This window comes from Mustelus asterias, chromosome 4 (assembly GCF_964213995.1).
Source record: "Mustelus asterias chromosome 4, sMusAst1.hap1.1, whole genome shotgun sequence".
Classification (NCBI taxonomy): Eukaryota; Metazoa; Chordata; class Chondrichthyes; order Carcharhiniformes; family Triakidae; genus Mustelus; species Mustelus asterias.
Genome location: NC_135804.1, coordinates 88,962,546 through 88,977,414, shown reverse-complemented (window position 1 = coordinate 88,977,414; position 14,869 = coordinate 88,962,546). Strand labels below are relative to the sequence as shown.

The 14,869-nt window shown below is 45.0% G+C and overlaps 1 protein-coding gene across 1 annotated transcript in view; it reads right to left on the bottom strand.

The window, feature by feature from the left end:
• The window catches only part of LOC144492349 (glutamate receptor 3-like), a 400,257-nt gene that overhangs the window by 326,317 nt on the left and 59,071 nt on the right, over positions 1-14,869 (bottom strand). Inside the window, exon 3 of the mRNA XM_078210344.1 lies at positions 10,201-10,440. Within this exon, the coding sequence (XP_078066470.1) occupies positions 10,201-10,440 (240 nt within the window). The remainder of the gene's footprint in view (positions 1-10,200; positions 10,441-14,869) is intronic.

The window sequence follows — 14,869 nt, the reverse complement described above, 5'->3', positions numbered from 1 at the left end:
AAACCTCTGCAGGGGTCCCGCGGAACTGCATGGTTCCAGGGAGCCCAGTTTGGGAATTCCTGATCTATGTACATAGACCCTATGTTTCCTGGGATTCCACTGTTTTCAGCTTTTCGCCATTTAAAAAGTATCCTGTTCTATCCTTTTAAGCTCTAAAGTGGATGACCTCACATTTTCCTACAAAGTCCATTTGCCATAAGTTTGCCCATTCAGTCCATGTTAACATCTTCTAACTTTTTATATTTCCATCTACACGTCGGTGGAGTTGTAGACAGTGCGGAGGGAAGTGGCAGGTTACAGAGGGACATAGATAAGCTGCAGAGCTGGGCTGAGGTGTAGCAAATGGTGTTTAATACGGAAAAGTGTGAGGTAATTCACTTTGGAAGGAGCAACAGGAATACAGAGTACTGGGCTAATGGTAAGATACTTGGTAGTGTGGATGAACAGAGGGATCTGGGTGTCAATATGCATAGATCCCTGAAAGTTGGCACCCAGGTTGATAGGGTTGTTAAGAAGGCGTACGGTGTGTTAGCTTTTATTGGTAGAGGGATTGAGTTTCGGAGCCAGGAGGTCATGCTGCAACTGTACAAAACTCTGGTGCAGCCGCACTTGGAGTATTGCGTACAGTTCTGGTCGCCGCATTATAGGAAAGATGTGGAAGTGTTGGAAAGGGTGCAGAGGAGATTTACCAGGATGTTGCCTGGTATGGTGGAAAAATCGTATGAGGAAAGGCTGAGGGGCTTGAGGTTGTTTTCGTTAGAGAGAAGAAGGTTAAGAGGTGACTTTATAGAGGCATACAAGATGATCAGAGGATTAGATAGGGTGGATAGTGAGAGACTTTTTCCTTGGATGGTGATGGCTAGCATGAGGGGACATAACTTTAAATTGAGGGGTGAGAGATATAGGACAGATGTCAGAGGTAGGTTCTTTACTCAGAGAGTAGTAAGGGCGTGGAATGCCCTGCCTGCAGCAGTAGTGGATTCGTCAACATTAAGAGCATTCAAATGGCCATTGGATAAACATATGGATGATATTGGAATAGTGTAGATTAGAGGGGCTTTAGATTGGTTTCACTGGTTGGCGCAACATCGAGGGCCGAAGGGCCTGTACTGCGCTGTAATGTTCTATGTTCTATGTTCATCAAACGAAGCAATTAGTCATTTGAACAAAAAAAATCTACACACAACTCACTGAGCATTTCAAGATCAAATGCACTAATTAGCAGTTCTTTTTGATTTTGCGTATTTCCTTTTTCTGTCTTGAGGACCAGCTGTCCACAATAGAAACCACACAATTTTCATTTTAGGCAGATTCTATAAAGGATGGCAAATCCGAACTGCCCGCTCTATACCTGGGTAGTGAGTGAAACAACCATTGAACAGTACAGCACAGGGACAGGCCCTTCAGTCCACAATGCTGTGCCGAACATGATGCCAAATTAAACTAATCCCTTCTGCCTGCCCTTGGTCCATATTCCTCTATTCCTTGCATATTCATTTGCTTATCTAAAAGCCCCTTAAACGCCCCTATCGTATCTGCCTGCACCACCACCCCTGGCAGTACATTCCAGCCACCTACCATTTTCTGTGTAAAAACTTGCCCCTCATATCTCCTTTAAAATTTCCCCCCTCAGCTTAAGTGCTTGCCCCCTAGTATTAGACATTTCAACTCTGGGAAAAAAGATTCTGATTGTCAACCCTATCTATGCCTCTCATAATTCTTTAACATCAATGCATTGCCACAGATTATTATGGTTGATTGTTAACACTGATAGAATTTCAACCACAGTTGTTGTAAGCGGTCTTTTTCATTTTCTCCCCAAATTTATACTTGCTCATGACTTCATATTCATGTACTTGTGTTTCTTAACAAATTCTTGAGACTTTCGAAATGATTTGGTCTGATGGTACCATGGCCATTGACCATGTCAAAGAGATTCTAGCTGTCATCCTGACACTGTGAACATGCCACTTGTTCAATAGCTCAGATTTCATGATGCTGCTTACAAGTGACAGCCCAGTGATATTTAAGGTCCACATTTATCTTTATTAAGCTTCATGTTGATGCTTATATTCGCATCAAATTATTTCCAATATGATATATATTGTCATGCTCTACTGTAGATAAATTCCGCACCAACAGGTCATCAATTGATATGTCAACATCTTTTATGCACAGATACATCATATAGGTTACTTCATCATAAATTTGCTGCATCATACATAGATCATTGAACACTACTTCACAGGAGGCGGCGATTTGGTCCATCTCAAACATACCAGGGTTTGCCTTCATAAGCCACCTAAATTAATCCACCTTGTCTGATTACTGACCCTAGCCTCTGGTATTCACATCTAATTTCCCTTTTAAAGAGAATTTAAAGACGTTGCTTCAACAATAGCTCACTGGAAAAATAATCTGAAAGTCTAATTGCTCTCTGTCGAAAGAAACTAGGATAGAAATCACTGCATTGTGTCCAGTTTTGAACGTAAACCAAATGCAAAGCATGTGAATTTAGCAACAGGATGGCCTGCTCCTAATCTGCATAATCTGGATCCCACTTCTAAAGCCCGAATTTTACCGGGGGGGGGGGGGTGGGGGCTGTGCAAGGTTCTGTTGACCGTGGGCAGGATTTTCCTGTCTTGGGGCAAGTGCGACTGGAAAATCCCACCTGATGTATTCATCATGGGCCCAACAGCTATTGATGGATCCCTGTGTAAAGTTGGTTTCTGGTGAGCATGGCAGGCACTGGCGGATCTTCTATCAAGACTCTTCAGCCACCAGCCAATCAAAAACAAGTTCTATTTAAAAAAAAATACTTTTCTGGTAGCCAAAAGGAACAGGAGTGCTCCACCTACATTCCTGCTGATCGCTCCCCCGCCGCCCCCCCCCAACTGCCACATCCTCCCCCCCACCCATTCCAGAACTGACAGTGCTGCCAACAAAACAAGTGGCCTGAAATGCAGTTTCTCATGGTGAAAGATACTGTTGGCAGCTGACAGGTGCCAATCACAAAAACAAAGTGATGCCTGACAACTTTATTCCACAATATTCTTCCCACTGTAGGATGTCTAAAACTATATTTTTTTCAAATGTTTGTATTTTTTCCTCAGGATGTGGCTGCCGCTGGATAGGCCAGCATTTATTGTCCATCCTTAATTGCCCTCAAGAAGATGGTGGCGAGTCAACTTCTTGAAACACTGCAGCTCACATGGTGTTCGGAAGGGAATTCGAGGACTTTGACCCAGTAACAGTGAGGAATGGGTTCGAGCCTGATTTCTTGCCTCTCGCGATCTTACTGACAGCAGATATCTGCTGAGATTAGCCTCGTGCCTGAAAAGGAAATGAGGCTGACTGGGCATCCTGGCACTAACACACTGGCACACAGGCAGTGCCAAAGGGGCAGGGCCTGAGGGGTCAGGGCCTACTGGGAAGTGGTGGGGCCTGAAGATGTCAGGGTCTTTCACTGGAAAGACGGAGGATGAGGGGCGACCTAATAGAGGTATATAAAATTATGAAAGGCATAGATAGGGTGAACGGTGGGAAGCTTTTTCCCAGGTCGGTGGTGATGTTCACGAGGGGTCATAGGTTCAAGGTGAGGGGGGGGGGGGTTTAACACGGATATCAGAAGGACGTATTTTACGCAGAGGGTGGTGGGGGCCTGGAATGCGCTGCCAGGCAAGGTGGTGGAGGCAGACACACTGGGAACGTTTAAGACTTATCTAGATAGCCACATGAACGGAGTGGGAATGGAGGGATACAAAAGAATGGTCTAGTTTGGACCAGGGAGTGGCGCGGGCTTGGAGGGCCGAAGGGCCTGTTCCTGGGCTGTATTGTTCTTTGTTGGTCTAAGGCGGGGTGACACTGCACACTCTGCACCAAAATCGGCGGAGGTGGGGATGACAATATGCATTCTGCAACCGATGATCGGCCCGTGCGGGGGTGGGGGGAATCGGACGGCTTGTGCTGAGGGGGGCATCGGCCACAGAGAGCGGCAATAGTGGGGGTTGTGGAGGGAGATCAGCCACAGAAGCCAGCTATAGCTCTGGGAGGCAGTGACAGATCTCTCTGTTCTGCGCTATTGCACAGAACAGGGAGATCTGCGCATGCGCAATGATGCCCTCTGCTGCAGCTGCTGACTTTTGGTGAGCACAGCATCTGCCCCTCCCCCTGCTGGCAGGAACAGATATTACTTTGTTTTTTCTCAGAGTGTGGTAAGATTCGATTTTTAACTTGCCCCAAAAAATTGACGCGATTCTCTCCCGTTTCACTCTTGTGATTTTTTTGGTAAGACCACACCCACAGTCTCCAGAAGGACTGTGCAGTGGTCACTCCTACCAACACTCTCCAATATACAGCACTCCTGTTGTAGCTTGACTGAGCACTTGAACAATTTCAACATGAGCTCCTTGCTTTTGTCTTCTGTGCCTTGATACAAATCCAAGAATCCTTTGCCTTTCTGGTGCAAGCTTTAACACCTGAACACAGGGGAAGGCACAGTGGGCCTTGCTGGGTACGAGTGGAGGATCGGTGAAGATGGAATCTATGTTCAAGGATAAAAGAATTGTGAAGAGTAAGAGACTGTGAATCGCCAGAGGGAACCTTGCAAAGGAAAGTCCATTGTATTATGTTGAAAGGTTGAAAGAAGGGAACTTTGTTTAAAAGGATAATTCAGCCTGGAAGCAGGGAGAATAGATCTTATTAAAGCAGGCACAAGCTTTGGAGTATAATTTAATCGAATCATAGAATACCTACAATGCAGAAGAGGCCATTCAGCCCATTGAGTCTGCACCGACTTGCTGACAGATTATCTTACTCAGGTCCCTCTCCTCCACCCTATCCCTGTAACACCATACCTTTCCCATGGCTAATCTATCTAAACTAAGTGGCAATTTAGCATTGCCAATCTACCTAACCTGCACATGTTTGGACTGTGGGAACATCCGGAGGAAAACTACACAGACAAGGGGAGAATGTGGAAATTCCATACAGACAGTCACCCAAGGCCAGAATTGAACCTGGGTCCCTGGAGCTGTGAGGCAGCAGTGCTAACCTCTGTGCCACTGTGCCGCCCTTAAGAGTACAATTTTTGGAGAGTGAGGTGTAAGGTATAAATGTGGTGTGAGGTTTTTGTTAAGTATTATTAAGAATGTGTGTTCTGTAGTGTCATGTATTCATTGACTACTAAGAAATGTTTAATTAAAATTGATTTTAGTTTGTTTGTTACATGAGCAATGTGGTACAATGCCTTTGTGTTAGCTACTGGGATTTCTTTTCTCTCCTTTTTTAAGTTATTAGTCTCCACAAGGGTCTTAACAATCTGCACACCAATGTTCCTCTATCCTTTTGACTTCCACTGTCCTTTTTCTTAATTTTAATTCCAAAATATACTATTTTACAACAATTTTTTTTTACAATGCACAGGCTGCTCTCTGCTAGGTTCATAGAATCATAGAATCCTTACAGTGCAGATGGAAGCCATTCGGTCCATCGAGTCTGCACCGACCACAATCCCACCCAGGCCCTATTCCCATAATCCCATGCATTTACCCTAGCTAGTCCCCCTGACACTAAGGGGCAATTTAGCATGGCCAATCCACCTAACCCGCACATCTTTGGACTGTGGGAGGAAACCAGAGCACCTGGAGGAAACCCACGCAGAGACAGAGAGAATGTATAAACTCTACATAGACAGTGACCCAAGCCAGGAATCGAATCCATGTTCCTGGCACTGTGAGGCAGCAGTGCTAATCACTGTGCCACCGTGCCACCACTGTGCTCATCCGATATGTACTCCGACTGCCTTTCCTAAATTTCCAAAACTTCCATTTGTTATTAGCACATTTTAAATATTGCTGCCCCAATTTTTAATTCCAAATTATTTAACCACAGCTCGAACCCAATTGAATACCCTTATATCTTTCCAATTGGAGAAAATTCCCTGATCCCTATTATTATTTTTTTATTATAGTCAGTTTAGGCTGCATTTGCTGATACTGCAACTGCAGAAGTCACAATCCGTGTACGTGCGGTTGACGTCTGTGTCAGCGAAGTCCCAGGCAGTTGGCTACATCAAGGATGGCACAGATCAAAGATAGAAGAGAACAGAAAATAGTATTCTCACTCGCACACGCCACCTGGTCTCATTTCTGCTCCCTCCTGCCCCCATAGTCTGCCTCCTGTATTAGAACAAAGAACGAAGAAAGGTACAGCACAGGAACAGGCCCTTCGGCCCTCCAAGCCCATGCCGATCATGATGCCCTAACTAAACTAAAAAAAACCCTCTGCCCTTACTCAGTCTGTATCCCTCTATTCCCTCCCTATTCATGTACCCATCCAGATGCCTCTTAAATGTTGCTAATGTGCCTGTTTCCACCACCTCATCTGGCAGCACTTTCCAGGCACCCACCACTCTGTGTGTGAAAAACTTCCCCCGCACATCTCCCTTAAACTTTCCTGTTCTCACTTTGAACCTGTCCCCCTTGTAACTGACACCTCTATCCTTGGAAAAAACCTCTGACTATCCACCCTGTCTATGCCTGTCATACCTTGGTAGATCTCTATCAGGTCTCCCCTCAGCCTCCATTTTTCCAGTGAAAACAATCCTAGTTTATTGAACCTCTCCTCATAGCCGACACCCATGGGACCAGGCAACATCCTGGTGAACCTTCTTTGCATTCTCTCCAAAGCTTCCACATCCTTTTGGTAGTGTATGACCAGAATTGCACACAACATTCCAAATGCAGCCAAGGTTTTATATAGCTGCAACATGATTTCCCAACTCTTGAACTCAATTGTCTGCCTTCCAGTGATGCTGCCTTCTGCTTCCCACTCTCTCTACCAATCCCTTTGTACTTCCTTCCCATTTCCCACTCTCCGTACTGCTGCCTTCTGTTTCCTCCTATGCTGTGTGCTGTTCCATTCTGATTCCCACTCCCGCCATCGCTCCCTCCCATCCCCTCTCCCTCCGCCACTCCCTCCTGCTTCCTCCCACTCTCTTCACTGTCCCATCTGCATTCCAATAACCCCACTCCCAGCCATTGCTTCAATGCTGCCAAGAGAGAGCGCTGAAGAGAGCAGGGAGTAGAGGAAATGAGAAGCAGGTAGGAGGGAGTAGGAAGCAGGGGGAAATGATGGAGGGAGCAGCAGAGTGGATCGTGAACAGCAGATGGGAGTATGGGGTAGCAAAGGAATCATGGGACCAAAGAGATCATGGGCCAAAGGGTGCGAAAAATAGAAGAGTAAAAGGAGTAGCAAAAGGAGTGGCGTTGTGGGCAAAGAGAGCAGGAGGAAGCAAGGGAGGGACTGACAACAGGAGGGGGTAGTGAAGAGCGGGGTATGGGGGGAGGGTTGCTGAAAGGCAGGGGAGGGAGTAATACAATGGGTGGCAGAGGGTGGGCAGTGGATGGCTGGCAACAGCCTGTGTGGAACAGTCAGTGGGAAGCTGACCACATACAACAAGGAGCAGGAGGCAGAATGCATTTAACATGCAGATTTCCTCACAAAGTCTGAGACAGTCCCTTTTAGTAGAAATGATTGAAATTTTTGAGTCCAATCAAATTCACAATCTACCAAAATTATCAAATAGTTGTCCATTCAGTGCCTTCATAATTATTCTTTATGAATTCCAAATACTCTGACCTGCACAAATCTAGTTTCACATTTCTGCAGTGCATTTCTTCAATTGGTTTTCATGTGGTAAATGATCTAAATCTGGAAATTTCTGTATTTATTTCCACACCTTGTGTTACTCATTACTCTGATTATCTTTCCTTTCACAATAAGCTTCGGGCAAGCACTGCCAAATTCAAAATCGGCTGAATGAGGTAGAAATCTAGCTTGAAAGAGCTTTCTATGAATGGAATTAAATATCAGAGAATCAGAGGCCTGAGTTTATATTAAGTGTCAGGGTCCTGGGGAAGGCAGGATAGAGAAGGCGGGGGGCGATTGCGATCGGGATTCCAAGGTTGGGGTGGGGGTGGAATCTGAAGGTCACTGGACTTTTGGGATGGGGTGGGTAGGGGCAGTCAGAAGGGGGCTTCTGATTGAGGGGCGCCGACCGTCCCCCAAGACCTAACTTTCTTTATTTTGGGCCTATCCCCAAGGAGCTGCAATCCGACTGCCAGCCTCAAAATTGAAGCTTGGGGGGAAAAGACCCTTAAATGGCTACAGAATTGCTGCAATGTTGGGGCAAGCAAGAATGAAGGGAAACCTGTCCTTGCAATTTGATGCTCCCTTTTGTGTCTGAAGACCTGCTTGCGGGGGGGGGGGACCAAGATCTCTTTGGTCCCATGATTCCTGCAAGAACAACTCAGCTGGTCCCACTCGCCTACCCTTTTCTCCTATCCCTACCAATTCGCATTGTACCAGTGCTTTTCTAATTCCCTTCTGGATCCGCCCCACCAGATTAGCGCTTTCTGCCAAGACAAATTTCTGCACCTTAACATTACGACAGGTGGCAACTTTATTTTGTCCTGAACTGTATCATTGAGCACACACTCTCACCTCACTTGTAGAAGTGCTCCCATGGATTCTGTCACTGCTATTTTGGTCTGCTATAATTAAGGTATTCCATAATCTGTTGTTTTCTTCCTCTGTTCTGACATTCACTTGTGGTCCTGTTTCTATCTTGAACTGCATGACTGTTTAATTAGTGGTGGCACCCAATTTCATCTCAGTATGCTGTAGCCCATTCATTCACCATAATACCATCAATGGCAGCATATATGTCGACCCAGCGAATAAGGCAACCTAATGGAGTAACCTACTTGATTATTCGAACCTGCTTTGCCATTTAATATGATGGAGGGAAATAAGTCTCGTATATGTCAGGCTATAATAATGTATGGTGAATCACATAATTAGGTTCAAGACACCTGCAACTATTTAAATGTTCAGACTAGTCTTTGAAATATATAGTGGCTTAATGCACTGCTCTTTAATGTGCCAAAATGCAAAACAGTGCCTTCCAACAAATAACACTCAACTTCTTCCCTGAGCATTGAAAGGCCAGACCACATTAAAAGACATTGAAAGTTCTTTGCGATCCTAGCCACTTCCATTTTAAAGATGAAGATATTTATTTTCATTATATTATGTAGCATCCACATTCAGATTTATGAAGTGCAGGAAACAAAATCAGAACATCTCAGACATTTCAATGTAATTCTGTCAATACTTTGGACAAGAATGTGGTGTGAACAGATGCCTGCAAAAACTTACTTAGCTGAAACCACACTATTTTTCACAACAAAAGCTTTAAGGCTAACAAAGCCAAAGGTTTAAAAGGTTCAAAGCAAAGGTTTTGGGTCCTGATGGCACCCTAATTCTAGTGGTAAACACCAGTGGCCTAGAATTGTTCTTTGCTACTGTTCCAGTACAGCTCCCACACTGGTATCAAATCCGAACCAGCCAGTAACTGCCCCATCAACCTCATCCCAATCATCAGCGCAGTGATGGAAGTTGTTGTCAACAATGCTATCAACTGGCCCTTACTCACCAACAGTTTGCTCAATGATGCTCAGCTAGGATTCCACATGAATCAGTCAACTCCAGACCTCATTACAGCCTTAGCCCAAACAAGAACACATAAAAGCTGAATTCTAGAGGTGAGATGAGGGTGATTGCCCCTGGCATCTAGGCAGCATTAAGTCAGTACATACTAGCTGACTTTCAGGAGGAGTGGAGAGGGTCTCAAACTGTTTGATTTTGGTGCACTTAAGGCCAGATTAAAATCTGTCACCCAACTGATATCAATGAGCATCTGAAAATAGAGAAGTACCAGGGTAACTATAGTCACAGGTTACCCTCAACACCAAACCTGATCAACTGAAATAATTCCAAATTTGAACAATCTAAGAAAAATAATTCCCTGCAGAATACTATTTCAAGACTAACAAGTCATTTCTTCCCTTCAATATTTCAGGGATTAAATAAGAGCCACATTTTCAAATTCCTTAGCAACTGATGGGACAGATTGATCAGAAACATGAATTATTAAGATTTCTTTGAATAACATTTGGCATCAAAATAATTAGTCACTTGGATATGCAAATTTACTGATGCATCCCCCCACACACACACACAGTGGTTGTTAGCTTCAACCAAAAATGAAACTTCCCATCTTCTCACAATCTAAGCAGTCATGCATGAATACCTTAGAGAAATGGGGGAAAAGAAACACGGCGTATCACTGCTCACCTCTGTCTGTATCATACAGATAGACAAATCTCTCCCATTTGTAGTGAGTAAGAAGGCTTAAGAGTGCTCCTTGCAGTGGGGGCCTCAGTTGAATAACGAACTGAACTTCTCCTTCTGTAGGGAAGCTTGGAGTGATGAAAGATGTGTGTAGTGCTCCGCAGAAAGATGTCAACGTGTTTACAGATCTCTTATCATAGAAGCCAAAAATGGCATAAACGCCTTTGGAATACTGTGAACAGACTGAAAGAAAAGATCCTTGTTAGTTCTTGTGAGCATCACATTGACAGCAGAACTACCATTATCTACATTCCAAATTATCTTACCTCCATGTTATTGTAGTGGAACAAAGAGTACGCACCAACCTAGGAAACTAACAAAGGTTCACCAACAACTTTAAAAAGGCTGACCTTGCCTTCAAAAGCTGGCAATTCAAAAGCAAGTCAATCAATTTAACTTAAAGCGAAAAGACAATATTCTTTCTTTTTTTAGAAGGAAAATTGTCAGTGTCTGCAAGCCTGAAAGCAAATCCAAATATTGAAAGTATAAAAATGATGAGGGTGCAAAATTAGGGGTTTATTTCAAGGTGGCCGGTGGTAGCATCACCTGAAACAGATGAATTTTTATATAATCTAAAACATTAAAGGCTAAAAATTCAGATCAGCCCAGTGATGTGATGCACAATGACTCAGCACCTGATTGAGGTGATGTGCCCAAACCCCTTAATCTCAAAGTGTGGAAAGCAGGGGGTCTAAGTGCATCTCATTTCCCCCCCTCCCCCACCCCACTGGGGATAACTGCCACATCCCTATACTCTGCGCCTTAGTTCTGCCATTTACACATTCCAATCTCTTAATGGATGCTCTAAGCATCATTCTTAGGCTTTATCATCACCATTTACATTCCCTTTGTGTTTTTATCGATGTCATTCCTATAATTACAGCCCCCAAACACACCCTCACAGTATAAATCTTGTCCGATTTTCCTTGTCTTCAGCTCTGACGAAGGGTCATCCTGACTCGAAACGTTGGCTCTATTTTCTCTCCACAGATGCTGGCAGACCGACTGAAATTTTCTAGTATTTTCTGTTTTTGTTTCAGATTCTAGTATCTGCAGTATTACACATTAGCAACATTTAAGAGGCATTTGGATGAGTACATGAATAGGGAGGGAATAGAGGGATATGGACTGAGTAAAGGCAGAAGTTTTTTTTTGGTTTAGTTAGGGCATCATGATTGGCACAGACACGGAGGGCTAAAGGGCCTGTTCCTGTGCTGTACTTTTCTTTGTCCTTTGTATTTTCCCTTTTATCTTTGGTCTAGGTGCATGCCTGACTAGCAAGACTCCTACTTCTGAAAGGCAGTTGCCACTCTTAAAGGGGATGTGCTGTCAGGCTTCAACGGCTGCTGGAACACTTAGCTGCAGACTTTGAGGGAAAAAAGATGACCACCAATGGAGCAATATTCATGTTACAAATGTTGTGACAACTGAGTGCATGCTCTAGCTATGATCACGAGCTGCTGATACTAATTCAGGAAGATTAGGAACCAATTTCCACAATGGGGGGGATTGGAGAAGGGAAACATTGTCTGCACGTGTATATAAATTGCTTTTTTGTGAATCAACTTGTGTTGAAGACAGGCTGGCTCCTGTTTCTTCCTTTGCCAGATGGATGTTCAGCGACCTAACAAGCAACATTCTCGAGCGTGAGAGAGAGGGAGAGAGCGAGAGCGAGAAGGAGAGCGAGAAGGAGAGTGAGAAGGAGAGCTCTCTGGTTCTCCCAATGCAGCAGTGGAGACTTTGCTCCAGCAGGTAGAAGTCCATTTTTTAATCGGTCTCCCAAGATGCCCTCAAGGCATCCTCTTCCTACCCCAGGTACCTTAGAGGGGATTGGTGAACATGGACTTCCATTGGGTTGGTCCATGATTATACTGGGTAAAGTACTGCAGTGGTTTGCTGTTTCCTTCTGCAGTATGGCTGACGAAGAAACTCTCCCACTGTTAATACTTGCCATCAAGCATATTAGAAACATAGAAAATAGAAGCAGGAGTAGGCCATTCAGACCTTTAAGCCTACTTTGCCATTCATTTTGATTATGCCTGATCATCAAAACCAATATCCTAATCCAGCTTTCCCCCCCTATCCCTCGATCCCTTTAGCCCCAAGAGCGATATCTAGCTTCTTGAAATCACAATGTTTTGGCCTCAACTACTTTTTGTGGTAGTGAGTTCCACTGGAAGGATTTACAGGCCGATAGCCAACCTGTTTGGCCATGTTATTAACGCACCCTCTGTGGACATCAAAGTGGGATTTTATGGCCTTGCTCGACCCGGGACTGGAAAATCCCACCTGAGGTCAATGGAGTTCCCCATTGTCCACCCCTCACCCGTTCTGATTCCTGTGGCAGTCGGGGCGGTAGAATTCCGGTGCAAGTCCTGAAATGGAATTTGAACTCTGGCCCAGAGTTTGGGCGGAATCACTGCACCATAAGATCTCCCCGCAGCATACCTACAAACAGTGGCTCGGGAGGCGAATTCCAGCACCCTGGCCGCAAGTGCCTAGCTGCAAAGGTTCAATCACTTCACACAATCTGTCAAGGCCAGTGAATACATCTTCCTATGACGTAGCTTCACACCACCACCGTCACGTGCAGCTCGCATGCACCATAGTCCCATCACTCATCCATCAGCAGTCAGGGCTCATACATAGAAATCATAGAAACCCTACAGTACAGAAAGAGGCCATTCGGCCCATCGAGTCTGCACCGACCACAATCCCACCCAGGCCCTACCCCCATATCTACCCACTAATCCCTCCAACCTACGCATCTCAGGACACTAAGGGCAATTTTTAGCATGGCCAATCAACCTAACCCGCACATCTTTGGACTGTGGGAGGAAACCGGAGCACCTGGAGGAAACCCACGCAGACACGAGGAGAATGTGCAAACTCCACACAGACAGTGACCCAGGCCGGGAATCGAACCCAGGTCCCTGGAGCTGTGAAGCAGCAGTGCTAACCACTGTGCTACCGTGCCGCCCTAACATTCATGAGTAAATCATTGGCCAGAGGCGAAGGATATCATATGTGCCATACCTAACATTCTAATGCTTTACCTCACTCTCACATGTTTATTAATACAGTAAATTTCATACCCACATCTCAAGCTTCCATGTACTTCCAGCTATTCGGCTATGACAGGAACATTACCCAAACACAGTGCAAAACCCTCACTGTCACTCTTCCAGGACAAGGTTGGTTATAACAGCAGGTGGCAGTACAGAATTGGCATGTCTGTATCTCATGCCAAACAGCTGGAATTTTGCATTATGGAGGACTTTGACCATTGCATCCAGCAACACTAAGATTATTCAGGATGATGATACGTTCACACTTTATGCACCATCTCAAATCCCACTTCACCCTTATCCTGCTATCTGACATGAATGCAAGCCAAGGATGGTTTGGCCGTGGACCTCTTAAATTCAACTATTTTCTGTACCCATAACCAAATCCTCCCCATCTGCATTGACATTTTCAGGTACATAAGACCTGCTACTTGCTTGGCCACTGCAACGATGAAAGGCCAGAGCAGGGGCAGATATCTGATGAAGTAACACTGTCACTTAGTCTGGCATTCACAGCCATCGATTCAGATACTGGCACTGCACAAACTTTCAAGGCTGGATCAGCATGCGGTAAATCATTGGCCAGAGGCGAAGGATATCATATGTGCCAAATTCCCTGAAGACACGTTCTGTTGCAGGGAACTGTGACAGACAGCCTACAGGAGAAAACTGATGAGCATGCACAGAGATTCTTGGTTTATTGGCAGGTTTGCCAAGACAGCCTATTGTCACAGTCAAGGAACACAGGAGTCCTGCTCCAAATGCAGCAAAGAACTTCGCTCAGAGCTTGGAGTCCAGGCATTCTAGTGTGGATGTGTTAATTAACTCCATAACAGTACTGGTGGGCCTAAACATGATGCAATGTCTGATGGTCAATGTCTCAGCTTCCACTGCAGCACAAGCAGATGCTGATCAACATCTCAGTGCTGCTGTGGAAGCTTGGACTGAGGTCAGATCATCCATGCTCTCTGCCATTTAAGCTGAGCCTGAAGTCCCACAGGCTCAAACCACTGACTGCATGGCTATGGATACTAATGTTCAAAAGGGCTTTCAGCCTCTCAGAGGTATCCAGCAAACCGCATGCCAGCAGATTACTAAGATTTGTGAGATGCCACCATGGGAGAGTGGCAGTAACTCTGTGGAGCTGGAACCTGCTGATCTTACTCAAGAGAACAGCAATCATGCTCCCTCCACTGCTATTCCACCAATGTCCCATCAGCCGAGACTACTGCTACCCCTGGTCAGAGCTAAATATAGAAGGGTCAGTCACCCTTGTCACCAAGCCAGTGTTTGGTTCTTTTTTTTATCCTTTCATGGGATGTGGGCTGGGCCAGCATTTATTACCCTAAGGGCTCTTGTACTGAACAGCTTGCTCGGTCATTTTCAGAGAGCATTTAAGAGTCAACCACATTGTTTTGGGTCTGGAGTCACATGTAAGCTAGACATGGTAAGATTTCCGGGTAGAACCAGCAGGTTTCCTTCCCTGAAGGACATCAGTGAACGAGATGGGTTTTTACAACAATTGATAATGGTTTCATGGTCAT